Source organism: Otolemur garnettii, unplaced genomic scaffold, assembly GCF_000181295.1.
Source record: "Otolemur garnettii isolate 467f Iridium unplaced genomic scaffold, OtoGar3 scaffold00050, whole genome shotgun sequence".
NCBI lineage: Eukaryota > Metazoa > Chordata > Mammalia > Primates > Galagidae > Otolemur > Otolemur garnettii.
Window position 1 is genome coordinate 686,960 of NW_003852445.1, and position 19,370 is coordinate 706,329.

Below are 19,370 nucleotides of genomic sequence, written 5' to 3' on the forward strand. Positions count from 1 at the left end.
GACAAAGTGAGACTGTCTCAAAAAAAAAAAAAAAAAAAGACGTAGGCAGCCAAGACTATGTCACATAAAGCATTCATTTAGATCAGTGGTTCTCAACCTGTGGGTTGCAACCCAAAGGAACTGTATTAAAGGCTTGCGGCATTAGGAAGATTGAGAACCACTGATCTAGAGGATTCTGACTTACATAACTCTGAGCTAACACATCCTAGAAAATCACAATGGATTCAGTCTCCCCAGAGAGAGGTGCATGGTCATGAGTCAGGCGACCAGACATCCCGCTTTTGGCGGGACAGTCCCGCTTTTTAACAATTTGTCCTGCGTCCTGTGGCATTTTTAAAAAGTCCTGATTTTTGGAAGGAATGCAAGAACAGGCGGGAGAACAGTAAGGGAATATACGGTTTTCAGCTGCCATGTGGCTGTTTCACCAGGATATGAGTTTTATATTATTTTTGTTAATTTTATAATGTTAAACTGTAACAATAACAAATAATTGTTGAGAAGTGATTATGGAGAACTGCTTATCAAAGTTTGCATTGTTGTCAGGCTCCACCCTGCCCACCCTCAATGGTGTCCCGCTTTACCAGTGTTAAAATCTGGTCACCTAAGTCATGAGAATCAATTCCCTTGTTCAAGACTGTTTATGCCAGTGATGTTTGCTACTGGTAAGAACTAATTTAATCAAATATCCCATAGGACAGCAACATAAGGATGGGAAGAGGACGAAGTTTTGGATTTTGCAAAGATCTACAGTTATAATCCTAATAGGTAGCTAAATTAGGTCTGAGTGAGACAACTGTAGAAGATAGGGATGGACATTTTAAAAATTTCTAGAATATTGCATTTACATTGTGCTCATGTGCTTCAAATTCTCACTATTTCTTATAGAAGCCCGAATTTCAAAGCTTTGGAAACATATTATTGATGTTATTTATGTGATGGAACAAAGAAAGGGCTTTGGCCTGTAGCTCAAGATTCGCACATGAACGCATGTTGATATATTTTAGGTTGAAATTAAATGTTAAAGATATGTTGGTATGATTTGTCATAATTCTTTGCTATAATTGATCTTTAAAAATTGATACTACTATTGTTGTTTCACGTCAAAAAAAGGTTTCATGCTCCAAAAAAAAAAAGAAAGAAAAAGTTCTAATGTCAAGGACTCAATTGCTATCCTTATTTTGATGGGTTTTGTAGGTAGGTGATTAATACCTGCTGAGTCAGAGACCACACCCACACCCCTGCCTCACTAATGTCAGGGGGAAGACTACTTACCTGGAAACTATAACGCCATTCACTTGGAGGAATTTAAACAGGTCCTGTGCCTTCTCTCGGTCCCTGAACTTTTCCTTGGCAGTCAAGGTGTCATATGGCACCAGAAGAGGGTGACTGCCACCACCTGGGTCAGTAAGGCAAGAGAAGACAACATATGTGGCTCTTCCTTTGCTTTCTGTGAGACATCCCCCCTCCCTTACTCAGCTTCTCCTGGGATGCTGTGAACCAGGCTCACCTTTACTCTCCAGTTCCAGCTTTTTCTTCTTGGCCCAGATATTATGATAGTTCTCAGCCACGACCTCCACCATTCCCTGCGTCCCACCAAGGAGACACAAGTCAGAGAGAAAGCAAGAAAAATGGTTTCACATGGGCCGTCTCGGGAACAACCACGGAGGGACTCCCATCATTCATTAGTCTGTGCTCATACACCTCATTAGTTTTATATCTTCTTGTTCACACAGGAAACAATTTCTAATTCTGTCTTTCCCTTATAACTTATTATCCTGGCAGTTTGATGCATTCCTAAGAAACACCCATTTCCTATTACAATTGCCTGGTGGCAGTCCTGATCTGTCACAGAAGTTCAATATCACACTCTTGATCTGAGCCAGGGAGTTAGGAGTCCAGGACACGTAAGAGTCTAGAACCCCTGAAAGCCTTTGGCTTAAACTAAAATAATCACATCTTGAAGGAAATTGCTGTAAGTAAGATTTCTCAATAGAATTGATCTTTGCAAGGCTTATAAAACAGTGACTTAGAAAGAAGGAGGTACCATGGAAAGAAACTTCCTCTAAGGTCCAGGGGGTTGATCCGATGAACTTTTAGAGAGATAAGTGTCCCTGGCTGGGAAAGGACGTAGCTCCCAATGCGTGCGGTGGGGGAGGAACGGGAAGAAGCAGCTTAGGGATCTTAGCGCCATCCTCTTTTACGTCCGGAAACAATTGCTTATCTGCACTGCCATGGGGCCAAATCCACTAGGGGATATGTGGGCTGCCCTCTTGGTGTTGAGGACTTACAAGGACCAGGCAAGCATTTCCACCCTGGGGACAAGTTTCCCAGATTCTCTCCCAGCTGTTTTATATGTTTTTGTGTTTTGATACAGCACAGTCCATCCTCCTTCTCCACGGGTTCTGCATCCATGGATTCAACCAACTGTGGCCTGAAAATATATTTAAAAAAAATCGCATCTGGGCTTGGCGCCCATGGCACAGTGGTTATGGTGCCAGCCACATACATCCAGGCTGGCAGGTTTAAACCTGGCCTGGGTAGCTCAAAAACAATGATAACTGCAACAGAAAAATAGTTGGGCGTTGTGGCGGGTGCCTGTAGTCCCAGCTACTTGGGAGGCTAAGGTGAGAGAATCGCTTAAGCCCAAGAGTTTGAGGTTGCTGTGAGCTGTGACACCACAGCACTCTGTCTCCAAGAAAAAAAAAATTGCTTCTGTACTTAACATGTACAGACCTATTTTTCCTGTCATTATTCCCTAAACAACATAACAATTATTATTATTTTTTTTTTTTGAGACAGAGCCTCAAGCTGTCCCCCTGGGTAGAGTGCCGTGGCATTACAGCTCACAGCAACCTCCAACTCCTGGGCTCAAGCTAGTCTCTTGCCTCTGCCTCCCAAGTAGCTGGGACCACAGGCGCCCGCCACAACGCCTGGCTATTTTTTGGTTGCTGCCGTCATTGTTGTTTGGCGGGTCCGGGCTGGGGATTCGAACCCGCCACCTTAGGTGTACGTGGCTGGCGCCTTAGCTGGTTGAGCTATAGGCGCCGAGCCAACATAACAATTATTTACCTAGAATTTATATTGTACTGGGGATTATAAGTAATCTAGAGATGACAGAATCTCTAGAGGAGGTGCGTAGATTATATGTAAAAACTGCACCAACTGGACGTTGGCACCTGCAGGAGTCCTGGAACCAACTCCCCGTGGATATGGAGGAAGGACTGCACTGTGCTGGTTGTGCTTCCTTTAACCAGTCATTGCTGTTTTGATGCTGTTGGAACAAGCGCAGAGCTGGCCCTTTCGGGTGACTGGTCAATGCTGCTGGGCTTTTCTCTGTGGCCTCTGTGCAGTGTGTCCCTTTGCAGGTTTGTATTTTAGTGGGTGATATGTTCTAGGCATTCTTTTCCTTTTTTCCCCTTTGACTCTTGTCATCGTCCTGCATGGCAGGGGTTTCAGAGAGCAGCACGTCATGCTGTCCCAAACGCGTCAACACTGACCTGGAGCTCTCTGGAAAGCACGACGTTTGAGAGGTCGAGGGGAGCAGGGCTGTAGCTGTTGCCCTAGGAATGCAAAGGCAGAGTCACCGGTTTGCCGTCTTTTCCTCATTGCATCAGCATCCCCACCTTCAGCTGTCAAAGATGTGTCCTGAAAAATCCCCAGGATTTTTCCCCCAAGGAGACCTTCCCAGACTCTGCATCAGCCTCTGGGTGTGGAGTCGAACCTGGCTGGCCTGGGACACACTTCGAAGCTTCTCATTTTCCCTCTGCTGAACCAAAGCTTCCCCCTCTTTGGTCCTCTCCACAGTCCAGCCCACTGCCAGCATCGTTTTCAGGGACTCTCTGGCAGGCCAGCGATAAATTTCCTTCTCCTGGAAGAGAATTTAAGCACAGGAGCTTTGTAGAGCACACCCAGGACTCTGACTGAGCCTCCCATGGACGGGGGTCCTAGTGGACAGGGGTGTTGTCTTTAGCCCCCTTTCACTAGATCAAAAGACCCTTTGCAGCATCTCGTGTGAGACATGCGATCAGTCTCGGTGATGTTTTTAGTGTAAGCCCCTATGGTCTCCTGCTCTCAGAGGAAACGTGCCAGGCGTTATTAAGTGACATTACCTACATTTTGCGGGTAAAGAAGAACAAGAACAGACAGTGACTCCGCATGTTCTGATAGCTGTTGAAGATGGGATGTTGTCAAAATGCATCTGCACAAAGCTCTCCTTAGCTTTAAGGAGGGAAACAATTCCCTAGAGGTAGAATTCTCTTTTGATCTACACACAATTTCATAGGTGGTCAAGACGCAGAGACACACACACACCATCCTTTACATGGGATGCAAGGCCTAGCGTCCTCTTACTGATCACAAGGTAGGAATCAGAGTTGAGGTGAAGCAAATTCCTTAATTAAAAAAGCAAGAGACTTGTTCACTTTTCCTTGGGGATTCTCTTCTTTCCTCCTGGTACCTTTCATGTATTGGAAATCATTTCTGTCCAAATTTTCTCCAGCAATGCACCGTCCCTTCTTCCCCCCATCCCCTAACAATCTAACAAAACCCCTTTCTAGTTCAGCCTGTAAGTGCTCAGCATGGTGCTTCTGCCACCAACAGGCTCTCAGGGACAGAGAACAGAATGCATTCTCAGGGATGTTACCCCCCTGCCACCAACAGGCTTTCAGGGACAGAGAACAGAATGCATTCTCAGGGATGTTACCCCCCTGCCACCAACAGGCTTTCAGGGACAGAGAACAGAATGCATTCTCAGGGATATTACCCCTCCAACCCCCCCCACCAAGCTCATGAGCCCCAGAAAGTCTCCAAGGAACTTGACGGTAAATGTGCCCCAAACCCCTCTGAACTTCTGGTACAATTCCCAAGGAAGGAAAGTGTGTCAGTGTCACCAGAGGCTTGGCTCTTACCTTCTCTGTTAATGTCTTGAAAGGCCTTATCAGTGGGTGGGTCTTCACATTTTCATCGAGGGAAATCCCATACTTCCATCCACTCTGACTCTGTGGGAATGTTTTCAGATCAAATTCACAGAGCCCTGATACGTGACCCAAACCTCTGCTTCTATTTTCATTGAACAAATGGAATAAAGGAAGTGACAGAGCGTGGAAATTCCACTTGGGAACCGTCTAATTGATCCTATCAGGCTGCCAGGCTCTCTGCCCCCTGAATCTTGAACTCCGCTCCTTCATACCTTCTTGATTCAGCTGCTGTCCTCTCCACTTTCCCACTCGTGTTTCAGGTCTACTTAAAAAAGAAAGATATTTCGAAAGGCCCTGAGTGCAATGCTTCTCAGGACAGTAGCCACGCTCACAGGAAAAACAGAAGGCAGAGCTTATAGGACTGGACCTAACACCCCACACAGAGGGCTGACTGGCTCTCATTCTTTGCCAACTTGAGGCCAGAATCACAGTGATGCATCCTTCTTAGGGCCATGGAAGTTTGGGAACTCTACAGGTCACTTGGCCAATATTGGGTGAAAGCCTTCTGTGGTATGTACAAGACGCTGGCCCAGGCATGAAAGACCCAGAGATAAAAGTGAGACCCTGGTTTCTAAAACCCTGCAACCCAGAGACTCCTAGCTTCTCTTTCTCAAGGTATAAAATGTTCTCCCATGTACAATGAACACCCATGTTTTTGGCCCAAATAACCCTTGAGAAAGTAGTTGGCTGTTGGCTGGGAGAGACGCATCTGGGGAGGCTGCGGTAAATGTGCAAATCACCCTCCTGCAGCTGCCGGCTCTGTGAAGGCTGCCTGTTCCTCACTCCTAGGAGCCCTTCCCTTTCCACATCAGGGGCCCCCGAATGAGATGGACACATGTGTGGCTGGCAGGGTGGGAGCTTCTGATGCTGCTCAGCCCACAAGCAGGGCTCCTGGTCTCCTCTGCACAGCTGGGCCTGGGGCCTTGGCCCTCACCCTGCATGGACTTGGCCCACCTTGCCAGCCACACCCCTGTCACCTCCCCTGATAGCAGCACTCAGTAGAGGCCACTCCAGCCCACTCCCACCAGATCCCAGATCCTCCTGGACTGGACCCCTGTGTGCCTGGCAGGCCCAGGAGGGAGGGCGTGGTGGCCCCAGGAGGCCCTCTGGGCTCCACTGCCCCCGAGCCATACCACCCATGTATAATGTGCATCCTCATTTTCCCCAAAAAATTTGGGCAAAAAAGTGTGCATTTTCCATGGAAAAATACTGTGTTTCCCGAGTTTCTGCCCCTTCTCAGTCCATGGTGGTTTAGTCTAGGCCCAGGGTTTTAGGACCACTGGTAAGTGACTAATACCAAATCAGTACTTCTGGCACTGAGCTCTCTTCTCATTTCCAACCCACGTAAGCTTTGCTCAGACATTCTGCGGGTGCTGTCTACATGTCTGACAGAACCGGCAGTTTACTTCTCTGAACGTCTCCTCCTCCTGGGCTCGTTGGGCCTCAGTGCATGCACCTGCTTACACTTGCTTTCCAAGCCAGCAATGTGGGGCTCCTCCTGGACACCACTGCTCTGTGCCCCTCACGGTACTCATCTCTCTCACTTCCCTGCCAGTCCATCAGCTCAGGGCAGTGCTGGCGCTCACTGGGATTACAGCAAGAACTCCTGAGCAGCTCCCTGCCTCCAGCTGTGCCTCCTCCCCACCGACACTTTCTATACTACTGTCTGTGGTATTCGCAAGTCACCCAATCAGTGCACTCTTTGCCTTCATAATTTCCTGACCACCATCTCCTGCCTCCTTGGGTCCACCCCTGCTGCTCCTCAGGCCAGCCACCTGGCTGTAATGACCCACCCTTGGTCACATGATGTGGATGTCGACAGCTCTAGGTGTCGTCCCCAGAGCCCCAACACTGGATTTGGGGACTCCTGTGTGTTCTAACCCTGTGCCCATCTCCGTCATAGCACTGAATAATCTGTCCCATGGTGGCTGGCTTTTATTGTTTCTCCCAAGACTCTGAGGGTTTTGAAGGCAGGACAAATACTCTTTTTTGTTAGATAATCAGAAGACCTTCCTCCCTCCCTAGGCAATGCTGAAAGGTGAGCAAATACATATCTCTGCCCTCATGAAATGTACAATCTAGTAGCAGAAAGAGGTATTAATCAAATGACCACACTAGTAAACATATAATGGATAACTAGAATCCATTATATGAAAATCTATAATGGTGTCAGTCCGAAATATGAATATAGAAAAATGCTATGAAAGCAATTTAAAGGAAAAGGGCATGGTGGTATAGCTGGAAATCTGGGAAAGCGTCACCCCAGGAATCACACCTGCCCTGACACTTGCAGGATGAGGTGGTGACGTGTATGCAGATGTAAGTGCAGGGGGCTCCTGGCTCAGATAGAGGAGGGCTGCAGGCACATGCAGTGTGTGTGGGTGCCGGAGATACAGAAGGTGGCTGGAGGGCAGGGCTTGGGCGGGAGACCAGAGACAGCAGCGGAGGTTGGATTAGGTCCTGGGCCACATTCACAATCCTGAATGTTGACCTTTCCATTTAGAATAGTTAGAAGCTGTTAAATAATTTTAATAAGGAGAAGGGACTGGGTAGCAGGAGTTTTGGCAGAATATGACCACATTTGCATCCTGAAGCTCTTTCTTGCTTTCAGTATGAAGAAGAGACTGGAGCAAATGCACATGGGGAGACCCCTAAGGAGTTTCACCTGCCAGCATGTTAAGGTGAAAAGATGATACAGCTTGGACTGGAGCCATGATGTGGGGCTGGGGACAACTGTACAGATTCAAGAGAGACTTGAGAGGTAAAATCTACATGGGTTAGTGACCGATTGGCTATGATTCAGGGGTATGTCTCTTCTCCTAATTTATGGGCTGATCAAATGACCATATGTAAAGAGTTCTTAGGAAACAGATGCTCTAGAGCAGTGGTTCTCAACCTGTGGGTCGCAACCCCATTGTAACAACGAAAATACATCGAGGCATTAGGAAGGTTGAGAACCACTGCTCTAGAGTCAAGGTCAGCAAACTATGGCCCTTGGGATGAATGCAGCTGACCACGTGTTTTTTTATGAATTCAATTTTATTGGAACGCAGGCACCCTCTTTTGTTTGTGCTTTGTCTGTGGCTACTTTTGTACCTGACAACAGAGGTGAGTTGCTATAATTGAGGCTGTCTGGCCCACAGAGCCTCAAATGTTTATTGTATGGCCCTGTCCAGAAAAGGCTTGCCAATTCCCACTCTGGATTATGAGGTATTAGACCATCCCACAGCTACGTTGACTGTTGTTACCATCAACTTCTAATAGGGACTCAGGAGAGAAGTGCCGAACTCAGATCAACACAACGCCTGGCAGGTGGCTCAAGGCAGCGCCTATATGAGGGTGCACTGTGTAGAGGTGGTTTTCTGTGGCTTTGCTGGGGAGATGGGTCCAGTGAACACACCATCGCTGTAGCTGAGTGATGGTCCTGATCCTTAATTGGATGCTCACAGGAATCCCAGGTATGTTTGGCACAGTCCTACATCGCCTGCCAGTATTAAAGGGCTGACATAGCAATTAAACTTATTAAGCAGCCTGACCTCAAGTGGGAGAATTTAAACACCAGATGGACAGGCTTCTCAATAAAAGAATGTCTGGAGGTTCCGCCACTGCCGACTATAGGAAGACAATTGAGTATCTTCCCTAAAATAAAATTCAGTTTCCTAGAAAAATGGAAGGGTAAGGCTTTCGTTTTTTCTTTTGCAGTGCTGCACTCAAAGAATAAATGAATTAATATAAAAGCCTCCCCACCCCCATTAAACATTTATGTCAAACACACAAGCTCATGCTTGGGCACAAACTCCAGCAAGTGTGATGATGTTAAGAAAGAAGTTAATGCTTCCAGAATTGATCGTTTCCTGAAAAATAATACAAATGCGGCACCAGCCTATTTCTCTGACCTCCACTGACGCTGGGAAATTGTTGCTCAGAAATAATGAATGAGTCTGTCACTTAGACAAACCAGGCAGATTTCCAGAACTGGACCCTTTACTGTTCTTGGGTGTTTTCTTTCTCCCTGACAATTGTCAGTTGGATGATAATCCCTACCTTGTCACAGGCCCATTTATCGTGTGAATGCTCAGCATACTTGGTGACCACGTATTCCAGTTTTTCAGGCAAGGAAAAACTGAGAAACAAGGAAAAAAAAATACATTACAACCTGTCCAAGTGCTTTAGCCAGACATGGTAGAGACAGTCAGCACTAACAGTCAGACATTGGATTTGATCAACTGGCTAACCCAAAGCTGAAGCTACACTCCCAACACAGAGACTTTACTGAGCAGGAGTGGCACAGACAGGGTCAGGCTCAGGTCATGGACACACATGACCTGACCCTGGGATACCTCCTCTGCCATCTTCTCTGGGTTCTTTTGGCTCCTGGGTAAGACCCATCCAGGTTAGAGAATGAGAATACCTTTAACCAATAGAAATGGTCTATAATCATGGCTCCAACCTGGGAATGGCAGAAATGGGTAGCCAGAGGACCCTATGCTACAAAACAGTGGTTGCCTACCTTTTAGGGTCCAGTAGCTCATGGAAAATACTAGAATTTTGGAAATACAGTAGATTCCTGTCATTTCTGTTTGCCTAGAGGCTCTTGTCCTTTCTGTTGGGATCAGCACCTGCATTTCCTCTTGCATGGGGCCATCTTCCTGTGTTGCATGCAGCGATGTGTGAACTGTCACCAAGGCTGGGCATATGACTAGGCAAATCAGACTCTCTCCTTAGAACTGGAATTTGGGGTTGGGAGAAACCAAGGCAGCATGCTCTTTAAGGTGATTCACCCAATGAGGGCTCCAGAACTGTGTCCATTTGTGCCTTGAAGGCAGTCCTTTCCTGGGGCCTGTCCTGGCTGAAACCCAGCCTTCACTAGATTTTGGTAATGACCCCATATTCTTGCTATAAGCAGTTCTTATCCTTAAGTCAGCCATAGTTAGCTCCCATTTCTCAGATTACGTAAAGAATCTTACTAATGTCAGAGGTAACCCTAAAGAAATCAGAACTCTCAAAATAACACACGAGTGGCACCACTCATCATCAGCACACAAGTGCCAGAGTGTCTCATGATGTGTCTCTAATATTGTCTCATGATGTTTATAAAAGCATGCGAGTTATCACACCGTTTCCTTTGTCATGCTTCAGCCCACTTAGCTGAAGTTTTTATAGGCTGAGCTCTCCAACATCAGCACCTGCCTTTTCTTTGGCCCCAGCTCGATGGTTTACCGCCGTCCTTACCACTTCCTTACACCAAGTTCAATTCTGTCTCCCACCACCCCTGCCAGGCTCTGTCCAGTGGAATATATGCTTAACTATCCCAAAGATGAATTTTATGTAATATCAAAGTCAAAGCCCCCTGGAAAGGGTTCAGGCTCTCCTTTAAGAACTACTGCCACCAAATACAAGTCCAAATGGCTGACCCAGAATCAGTCTTACTTTCCCTGCTCCTTCTGAAGCGGTTTTGGAGCTCTTCATTTAAAATGCAACTGGAGATGACACACATTCATAACTAGGCCAAATGACCACAATCCAAACTGAGCAACATTTTGCCCAAATGATAAATATGCCTCCATGGCCTGATCAACATCAACAAGGAATTCTAGAGACTCACACAGAGAAATTAACAGACATAAATGTCATCTCCAAAGTTTCAGCATCCTGTAGTATGGCAAAGAGCAAGCAGGTCCAGCCTCTAAAGGAAGGACCACAAGCTGTTCTGCCATCATTCCCGAGGCCTCGCCAGAGCTCAGCCGAGTGTTATTTATGGAGCTGTTTTGATGCACAATGCTATTAGAACTGTGCAGGTCTAATTCACAAAGAGCAAAGATTTTGTCAAAAAACTCATTAATAAATTAATTGCATAATTTGTCAGTGTGGTTTTCTGAGTGCCTCTGGTGACATTTATTTGTAGAAGTAACCATCTCTTATAATAAATAAACCAATCTTTCCCTCCCTGAAAAAAAGTCCAGAATAATGCAGTATTTAATTAGATGTGTATGGATTAAACCTTGTGCCTGATATGACTTACAGTATCAAGGGAAATGACGAACTGTGTTGGCAAAAGAGAAAGAGAAGAAACTTAATTTTCTTGCTACCTTCTGAAAGAAAACAGTGGCCACTGGATGAGATAAATGGACCAGCTTAAAGATGATTCTGCACTCACTTCATGGTGTTGATGGGTTTGGGGTCAAAGTTGCCATCTGCATCCACTGAGACCTGTTTCTCCAACGTGGCTGTGATTCTGGTATCTAAATAATCTGGTGGCAAGGCCCCGGCTATAGCGCTGAGACAAGGCAGGGCCATTCGGAAAAGATCTGGGTCATATTTCTGTGAGGGAAAACCAAGACTGTGTTAGTGGAGAGAACCAGGCCATCAGGTAGATCAGCTGAAAAGAAAAACGAAACACACATATTTATCCATGTCAACCAAGTACACTTTAGCTCTTTCTGGTGGAAAGTGAGGTATCCTGACAGAACAATAATTATCTATAAATACCTCAAGTTGCTGTTCACTTTACACTGAAAAATCTTTTTATTTTTTGAGACAGTCTCACTATGTCTCCCTCAGTAGAGTGCTGTGGAATCACAGCTCACAGCAACCTCAGACTCTTGGGCTTAAGTGATTCTCTTGCCTCAGCCTCCCAAGTAGCTGGGCTTACAGGTGCCCCCCTCAACACCTGGCTATTTTTTGTTGCAGTTGTCATTGTTGTTTAGCTGGCCCAGGTGGGTTTGAACCCACCAGCCTTGGTGTATGTGGCTGGTACCGTAGCCACTGCGCTATGAGTGCTGAGCCCAAGATGACAAATCTTAAACCAATGTTTAAATGGGTATTTCCCAAATAGTTAACTTCAAGACCTTCTAAGAGTTAATTAAAATGGTCCTTTCTAGGCTAGAAAAGTCTATAAACTCATCTGCCAAGGATGGTCATGGAAACTGACCCAGCCTACAAGTAGAGAGGGTATAGTAGGTTTTGCCAAACTCCATAGTAGCCAACATGGGTCATACATTGGCATCATTAGAAGACTGCTCAATAGAGACCATTCTCTTGCCAACTCAGCTAGGGAGGAGTTTTAGTCAAATAGCATGGGTTTGAGACCAGCTTTTGATCTGCTTATTCTAGATCAAAGAAATTCAGGGACAAAGAAAATTTAAGTGCAGGTGAACAATACCTATATGTATGCTTTAGACTTCTGTAAGAAAACCAGGCTTTGAGATATCATCTAACTCTAGTAAGATTAGCCCACATCACAAAATCCCCAAACCAGAGATGTTGGTATGGATGTGGAGAAAAGGGAACACTTCTATACTGCTGGTGGGAATGCAAACTAATACGTTCCTTTTGGAAAGATGTTTGGAGAACACGTAGAGATCTAAAAATAGACCTGCCATTTGATCCTACAATTCCTCTTCTAGGTATATATCCAGAAGACCAAAAATCACATTATAACAAAGATATCTGTACCAGAATGTTTATTGCAGCCCAATTCATAACTGCTAAGTCTTGGAAGAAGCCCAAGCACCCATCAACCTGTGAATGGATCAATAAATTGTGGTATATGTACATCATGGAATATTATGAGCCTTAAAGAAAGATGGAGACTTTACCTCTTACATGTTTACATGGATGGAGCTGGAACATATTCTTCTTAGCAAAGTATCTCAAGAATGGAAGAAAAAGTATCCAATGTACTCAGCCCTACTATGAAACCAATTTATAGCTTTCATAAGAAATTATAACCCAATTACAGCCCAAGAAGAAGGGGAAAGGAGAGAGGGAGGTGAGGGGAGCGGGGAGGATAGGTGGAGGGAGGGTAATTGGTGGGACCACACCTACAGTGCATCTTATGAGGGTACATGTGAAATTTACTAGGTGTAGAATATAAATGTCTTAACACAATAACTAACAAAATGCCATGAAGGCTATGTTGACCAGTTTGATGAAAGCATTTCAAATTGTATGTAAATTCAGCACATTGTATCCCATGATTGCATTAATGTACACAGCTATGATTTAATAAAAAAAAAAAAAGAAAAAAAAGAAAACCAGGCTTACACATTTTCTGCCTTTAAAGACAGTGACCTCACAAATCTAAGTAAATTGGGTTAAGGGAAGTGGAGCAAAGTCTGAGTGCCAGAACTCTATTTTGATCAGACTGCTCAGGAAGGCTTGGGATTCAAGGCCCTGAGTTATCACTGATCTTCTCCTTAAACTAATGGCTGTGAAGAAACGCTCCCCAGAATGGTTGGTTACAGTCTTCTGGAAATCCCATGTACCAACATCAGAGCAGATGGCTTCCCCCCTTGGTTGGAGTTTAGTGAAGGTCTGCTTCCAGGAGCCACCCTAAGTTGGGGGAACAGACTGCAGGGAAAGGGGAGTGTCAGTCATCAAGACTGAAACCAGAAAATGCCCGTGTCATTCAGTCTGGTGGTTGCTCTCCCATGTACTTAGCTTGGTGAGTCTGGCAAGTTACTCAACTGCTGAGTCCTTTCTTCACCTGTGACAGGAGGACCGACCATAAAAGCTTCCCTTTCAGAGAGCTGGGTAAGTATGACTGTAATATGCTTGTCAAGGGCTTGTTCTGGTACATGGTAAAGCCAAATAGATGACAGACCTGCCTTTTTGTGCAGGACAGACTGCCATTACCTTACGGGAGAGGGAGTCGAAAATCCCCCAGAAGAGCTTCTCTGTTAGGTGCAGTTCTTCCTCCACAGCGAGGCCGTAGCTCCCCCACCCGGAGGGCAGACAGTAATACTTCCAGCACTGCTCATAGTGATTTGTCAGAAGCTGTGAGGTTCCAAACAGAATTGCACCAACGGGGTGTGGTAAAGAGAATTCACAGGCATCAAAAACATGCAAGGGGGAATAAAATAGTAAGTGAGAGCATGAGGGTGAAACCAACATTTGAAATAGTTGGGCTGTCTACAAAGGGACTTTTCAAATGCCACTGGGAACAGCCTGCCCTTGTGCCTAATGACAGCTAGTTTGGGCTGAATCTGCCTGATTAATTCTCATGCCTCCTAACATGCCTCCAGCAGTTACTAGAAAATGGAGAAGAGGTGTTTCTACTTCAGATGGGAAAATGCCACCTGAAAGTAACTGTGTGCTGCTGCTTCTCTAGCCAGAAGTTTTTCTGTTCATAATTCTGGAAGATCCTGGGGGTTGCTGATATGGGAAGGGGACGGTGGGCAGTCAGTTGTGGGTCTGAAGCCTTTCTTTAAATTGATTACTACCCACGGCTTCCCTGACTCTCTCCAGCCCTCTGAATAGCCCCAGGATGTTATCGCAGTTTCACATCTGGCCAGAAGAGGGCAGAAGTGCATTGCATTGGTAAAATGCCCATCCCAGCAGGTGAGCTCCGCAGAATAATCTCTCTGATGTGAGAGGTAAAAGCAGTGCTGTCAATAATGCCTCTTCAAAGTCCACATCCAGCTGACAGCAAAGGGCTGCAGAGAGGAAGCAATACCACCTTAAGCTGTACAAACCCTGGTTACCAATAAAAGTGCTTTTTGAGATTAAAACTGAGACTGTTAGGGTTGGAGAGATTTGCCCTTGGAGGAATGTGAAATCTCTGAGGACATGCAAACTGTTCTCTCCCTGGCGTAGAGACAGGGGATTGAACTAAAAGCTTCTGGGAATTCTGATTATCCCAGTAAAATGCTTCTTAAAATCTTGCTTGGACTATATCTGTAAACAAGAAAAAGCTATGTTAAAATCAGTAGGTAGGATTTTTAGGTCTGTCATTCCTGACATTTTTAATATGCAAATATGGCAGATGCCTCAGAGATAAAAGAAAGAAAACATTGTTCCCTTGGGTAGGTGGCTGATTCTGGCACCCTCCCAACAGGTCCAGATACTTTCAGTGCTAGTGACAAAATACATGAGAAAATATGGAATAAGACAACAAATAAAAAGAGGTCTCTGTGTGCTTTCCATTAATAAAGAAAAAGAAAAAAAATAGAAAAAAGAGGATCTGTTACAAATTTACAAAAGCACAAACCAGTATGGAATAGAAAGGGAATATTTTAGTCCTTTCAACTGAAAACCCACAGGGCCGTCAACATTTTTTGAGACTGAACAAATTCTGAAAACCTAAACGGGGCAGGAAAGCATCACATCTAAGTCCCCTAACCGACTCCTGTTAAATACGAAGGCAGCAGAAAGAAAGTTGGAGCAGTTAATGATTCCAGCAAATCTACTTTCTCCAACTTGGACATTCAAGGAGGGGATTGATTTTGTGGGTTGTGTCTTATTGGCTAACTACCAGCTGAAGGGAGTAAGACCCATTTAGTGTGCTCTGAGTTACAGTGTAGTGTAGGCTGACATTCCTGAAGATCTGCTGGCCATAGCCTGGATTCCTCGACACCCTGCCCTGTACTGAACACAGTACCTGTGGGACACTGCCAGGGGGTCAGGAATAGTAGATATATGGGTCACATGCTGGAAAAGATTCAAAGGTTGAAATTGCTTAAAGGTTAAGATACAGTTTAGCAGCCGAGAAAAAGGAAGTTAAAGTTTACCACTGAGGCATTGTAATTGTGTCTTTTTTGCTTTATAATCTTATGATAATCTTTCCTGTCCTTCTTTGCATTGTTTTCTCAATTCACTGACATTATAAAACTTGTTTTTATCTATAATTAACTTTGTATGCTCCATATGTCTTGTCTGTACAGATTTTTCCTGATTCAGTAAAAGACCCTTGAGGGTTTTGTTTGGGGCAGTGCTTTCTTGCTACCTCTTGGCACCAAGCGCTTGCCTCTCCAAGCCTCATAGGTTATATCTTTGAAAATAATGTAGTGTGAGAATTTACTTTTCTTGCTGTACCCTCAACATTCCATCCTTAGGAGCAGAATGATAATAGTGTGTATTTTGTTTGACAAATTGTGAAGATATCATGTATTATAAGATAAGCTTCCCATGCCGTGGACTGTATTTCTGTTAACAATAGTGATGTTTACCTTGAGAGGCATTTTGCAATATTCATTGAGTAGTGGCACATCAAAAACAAGGCGTCTCAGGAGTTGCTGCAACATAGAAGGCCTCAAGTGACTGCGGGATGGAGTAAGAAAAACAGAAAAATAGGGTCAGAAAACAAAGAAGATAAGGAAGGAAGGGAGAATGAAAGAAACTCTCAACACCAACATATATTAGAGCTAACGCTCAAAATAGTTCCTAATACACGAGACTGTGGAGAAACAATAGTCAACGATAAAATACTATAAAAATTACGTATACTTAATATTCAGCAAGAGGGCCATGTGCTAAGGATTGGGACACCTGAAGTTACATTCTAATTACCATGTGATAAAATGTTCTAGGATCTGTGCATACTTAAAACATATTCACTGATTATATGCTGGGAGAGGACATGTAGTTAATTTTATAGTCATTTAAGGACCTCAAGTCCCCTGAACCCTGCAAAGGGAGAAACTAGAGTTGACCAGCTGCACAGGTGGGCTCTGGGGCCACCTACTGGTGTGCATTGAAGGGAACTTTAAGGCCTTCTAGCTTATGATCTGGTCTGTGAAATTCTCACTATTGGAATAATTTCTTTAGGGTAAGGCTTTGTTCTCAAGACAACTCCTTTAAAAGGTAAATATAGTACCTAAATAATAATTTACCAGATTACTGCATTCATGGCCTTGGTATTCGGTGCAAGCAAAATTTGAGACAGAGAAAGGAAATTGAAGCAACACTGATGTTTAAGTTGTCAAACCTTTCGTGACACTGGTGGATTCTCTCCAGAAAAAAAAGAACTCATTTAAACACAAGTTCAGTTCAAGAACTCCTGAATTCCTTCTACAGATGCCGAAAGAGCTATGGAGTCAAAGTTAATAATTCTGATGTTAAGTGTTGGAGTGTCAGGGAGGAAATCCTTGGCATTTCACAACTTTTTCTAGAAGTGGCCTGTGATTAAAAGCCTTGGAGTGAAAAGGGCTAGTCAAAATATACAGTAAGTAGCTTTGTATGTGTGTGTGTTTGAGACAGTATCACTCTGTCACCCTGAGTAGACTGCTGTGGCCTCAGCCCTAGCTCAAAGCAACCTCAGACTCCTGGGCTCAAATGATCCTCCTGCCTCTGTCTCCTGAGTAGCTGGGACTAGAGGCTTTTGCCACAACACTCGGCTAGTTTTTCTGTTTTTAGTAGAGACAGGGTCTTGCTCTTGCTCAGACTGGTCTCTGGACTCCTAAGCTCAAGTGATCCTCCCACCTTGGCTTTCCAGAGTGCTAAGATTATAAGATGTGAGACACCACACAAGGCTGGTAGCCTTATCTTTGAATCTAGTAATTATAGTGTAAATTAGTTAATGTTTCACGTTATTGTTCAGCTGCTTAGCAATTACCACCTAAGACTGACATATTTGAATAAAATGAAAGAGGGCGAGAAATCTGTAACTTTACTAATGCTTGATTTATTAAAAAGTAAACGATGAGGCTCGGCGCTTGTGACTCAAGCGGCTAAGGCGCCAGCCACATACACCTAAGGTGGCAGGTTCGAATCCCCAGCCTGGGCCTGCCAAACAACAATAATGGCTGCAACCAAAAAATGGCCAGGCGTTGTGGCGGGCACCTGTAGTCCCAGCTACTTGGGAGGAGGAGGCAGGAGACTCGCTTGAGCCCAGGAGTTGGAGGTTGCTGTGAGTGTGATGCCATGGCACTCTACCCAGGGGGACAGCTTGAGCCTCCGTCTAAAAAAAAAAAAAAGTAAATGATGAAAAAAATCTCATTATGTATCAGTTAGTCTGCTATATCTAGAGCTCAAATAGTCAAGAAGGGTACAAGGTCCTAAAAGTATAGTAATAGTGCTGTGAGCTATACTTTTTGTTCAATGTAAAATTCCAATTTCCCCAAGTCTGATTTTCTTAAAAGTATTTGCAAGCTGGGCATGGTGGCTCATGCCTGTAATCTTAGCACTCTTGGAGGCCAAGGCACGTGGATTGCTTGAGCTCAGGAGTTTCAGAGCAGCCAGAGCCAAAGTGAGACTCTGTCTCTATTAAAAATAGAAAAAACTAGCTGCGTGTCATGGCAGGTGCCCGTAGTCTCAGCTACTTGGGAGGCTGTGGAAGAAGGATCACTTGAGCCCAAGAGTTTGAGGTTGCTATGAGCTATGATGATGCTGTGGCACTCTCCCCAGGGTGACAGAGTGAGAGTTTGTCTTAAAAAAAAAAAAAAAAAGATAAATAAAATAAAAGTATTTGCAATTTAGATCAGGCTCACCACCATAACTCTGTTACTAGGAGTAGCTTATGTTGAGAGGCCGGGATCCTTGTTTGATGTGGTTCCTGAGGTACATTCTGAGTTCAGATGGAGCAAAAGGCAGAACAAGATCTGGCTGTCCAGGGACAGAATTACTGGCAATTACAGGATCACGGCTGATAGGAAGGATTTCTTTTTGTGCAAGCTCATTATTTATTCCCTTGGCTACCATTGAGAAGAAAAATAGAGGCCAATATAAACAAGTAATGGGGCCATTACTCTTCCTTTTAACGTGTCAAAGTGCAAAACCTAGGTACTTCATTAACTCCTAGAAGTCTATCAGTGTGTCCACCAAACTCTGTTTCCCTTGAAAGGTCAAAAACATCCTAATTAGCCAAATTCCCTGCCATTTCTAGTAATCCTGGGATGAGTGAAGTAGGTCACCACGTAGGGCCTGTTTTCAGAAGGTGATCTCAGGGAGAAGACCCTTTGGGGGGCCTGGATGGAGCCCCCTTTTCCCACCTTTCATCCTCTGTTCCCCTCCCATAATACAGTACTGTGCAAGGACACAGCTTGTCCCCTAAAGTAGCCGAAACTTAGAGGCCTGAGAAGATACAAGGACAGCAGATATGGTTAATTTTAATAAAGCATTATAAATGTCGGGACCATTGTTAGAATAGAAATATAAGCATGAGGTCACCCTTTTAAAAAACATCTTTGATTTTGTTTTTTTAAACAGACTATTTTTTCAGAGTGGTTTTGGGTTCAAAGCAAATGTGAGCAGAGGGTACGGAGAGTTCCCACACAGCCTCTGTCTTCACATGTGCACAGCCTCCCCATTCTCGATATCCCCCATCAGATGCTACATTTGTGACAACTGATGAACTTACACTGGCACGTCATTATCACCCAAAGTCCATAATTTATGCCAGAGTTCATGCTTAAGAGTTGAACATTCTGTGGGTTTGACAAGTATTTAATGACATATCAATCATTATAGTATTTTCACTGCACTAAAAATTCTCTGTGTTCTGTTTATTTGTATAAGCAACTCTTGGCACCACTGAACTTTTTAATGTTTCCTTAGTTTTGCTTTTTCCAGACTATAACATAGTTGAAATCACAGAGTACATAGCCTTTTACATTGGCTCCTTTTACTTAATAACATGCATTTATTAATATGCATGTCTTTTCATGGTTTGAAAGT

General features: G+C 44.4%; 1 protein-coding gene across 1 annotated transcript in view; it reads right to left on the reverse strand.

The window, feature by feature from the left end:
- Positions 1-19,370, reverse strand: part of RYR3 (ryanodine receptor 3) — a 362,708-nt gene that overhangs the window by 100,689 nt on the left and 242,649 nt on the right. Inside the window, exons 49-57 of the mRNA XM_012806300.1 lie at positions 15,926-16,016; positions 13,614-13,754; positions 11,134-11,297; positions 9,021-9,099; positions 4,908-4,997; positions 3,722-3,868; positions 3,498-3,560; positions 1,508-1,583; positions 1,273-1,396 (exon numbers count right to left, since the gene is read on the reverse strand). Coding sequence (XP_012661754.1) covers positions 1,273-1,396; positions 1,508-1,583; positions 3,498-3,560; positions 3,722-3,868; positions 4,908-4,997; positions 9,021-9,099; positions 11,134-11,297; positions 13,614-13,754; positions 15,926-16,016 — 975 coding nt within the window. The remainder of the gene's footprint in view (positions 1-1,272; positions 1,397-1,507; positions 1,584-3,497; positions 3,561-3,721; positions 3,869-4,907; positions 4,998-9,020; positions 9,100-11,133; positions 11,298-13,613; positions 13,755-15,925; positions 16,017-19,370) is intronic.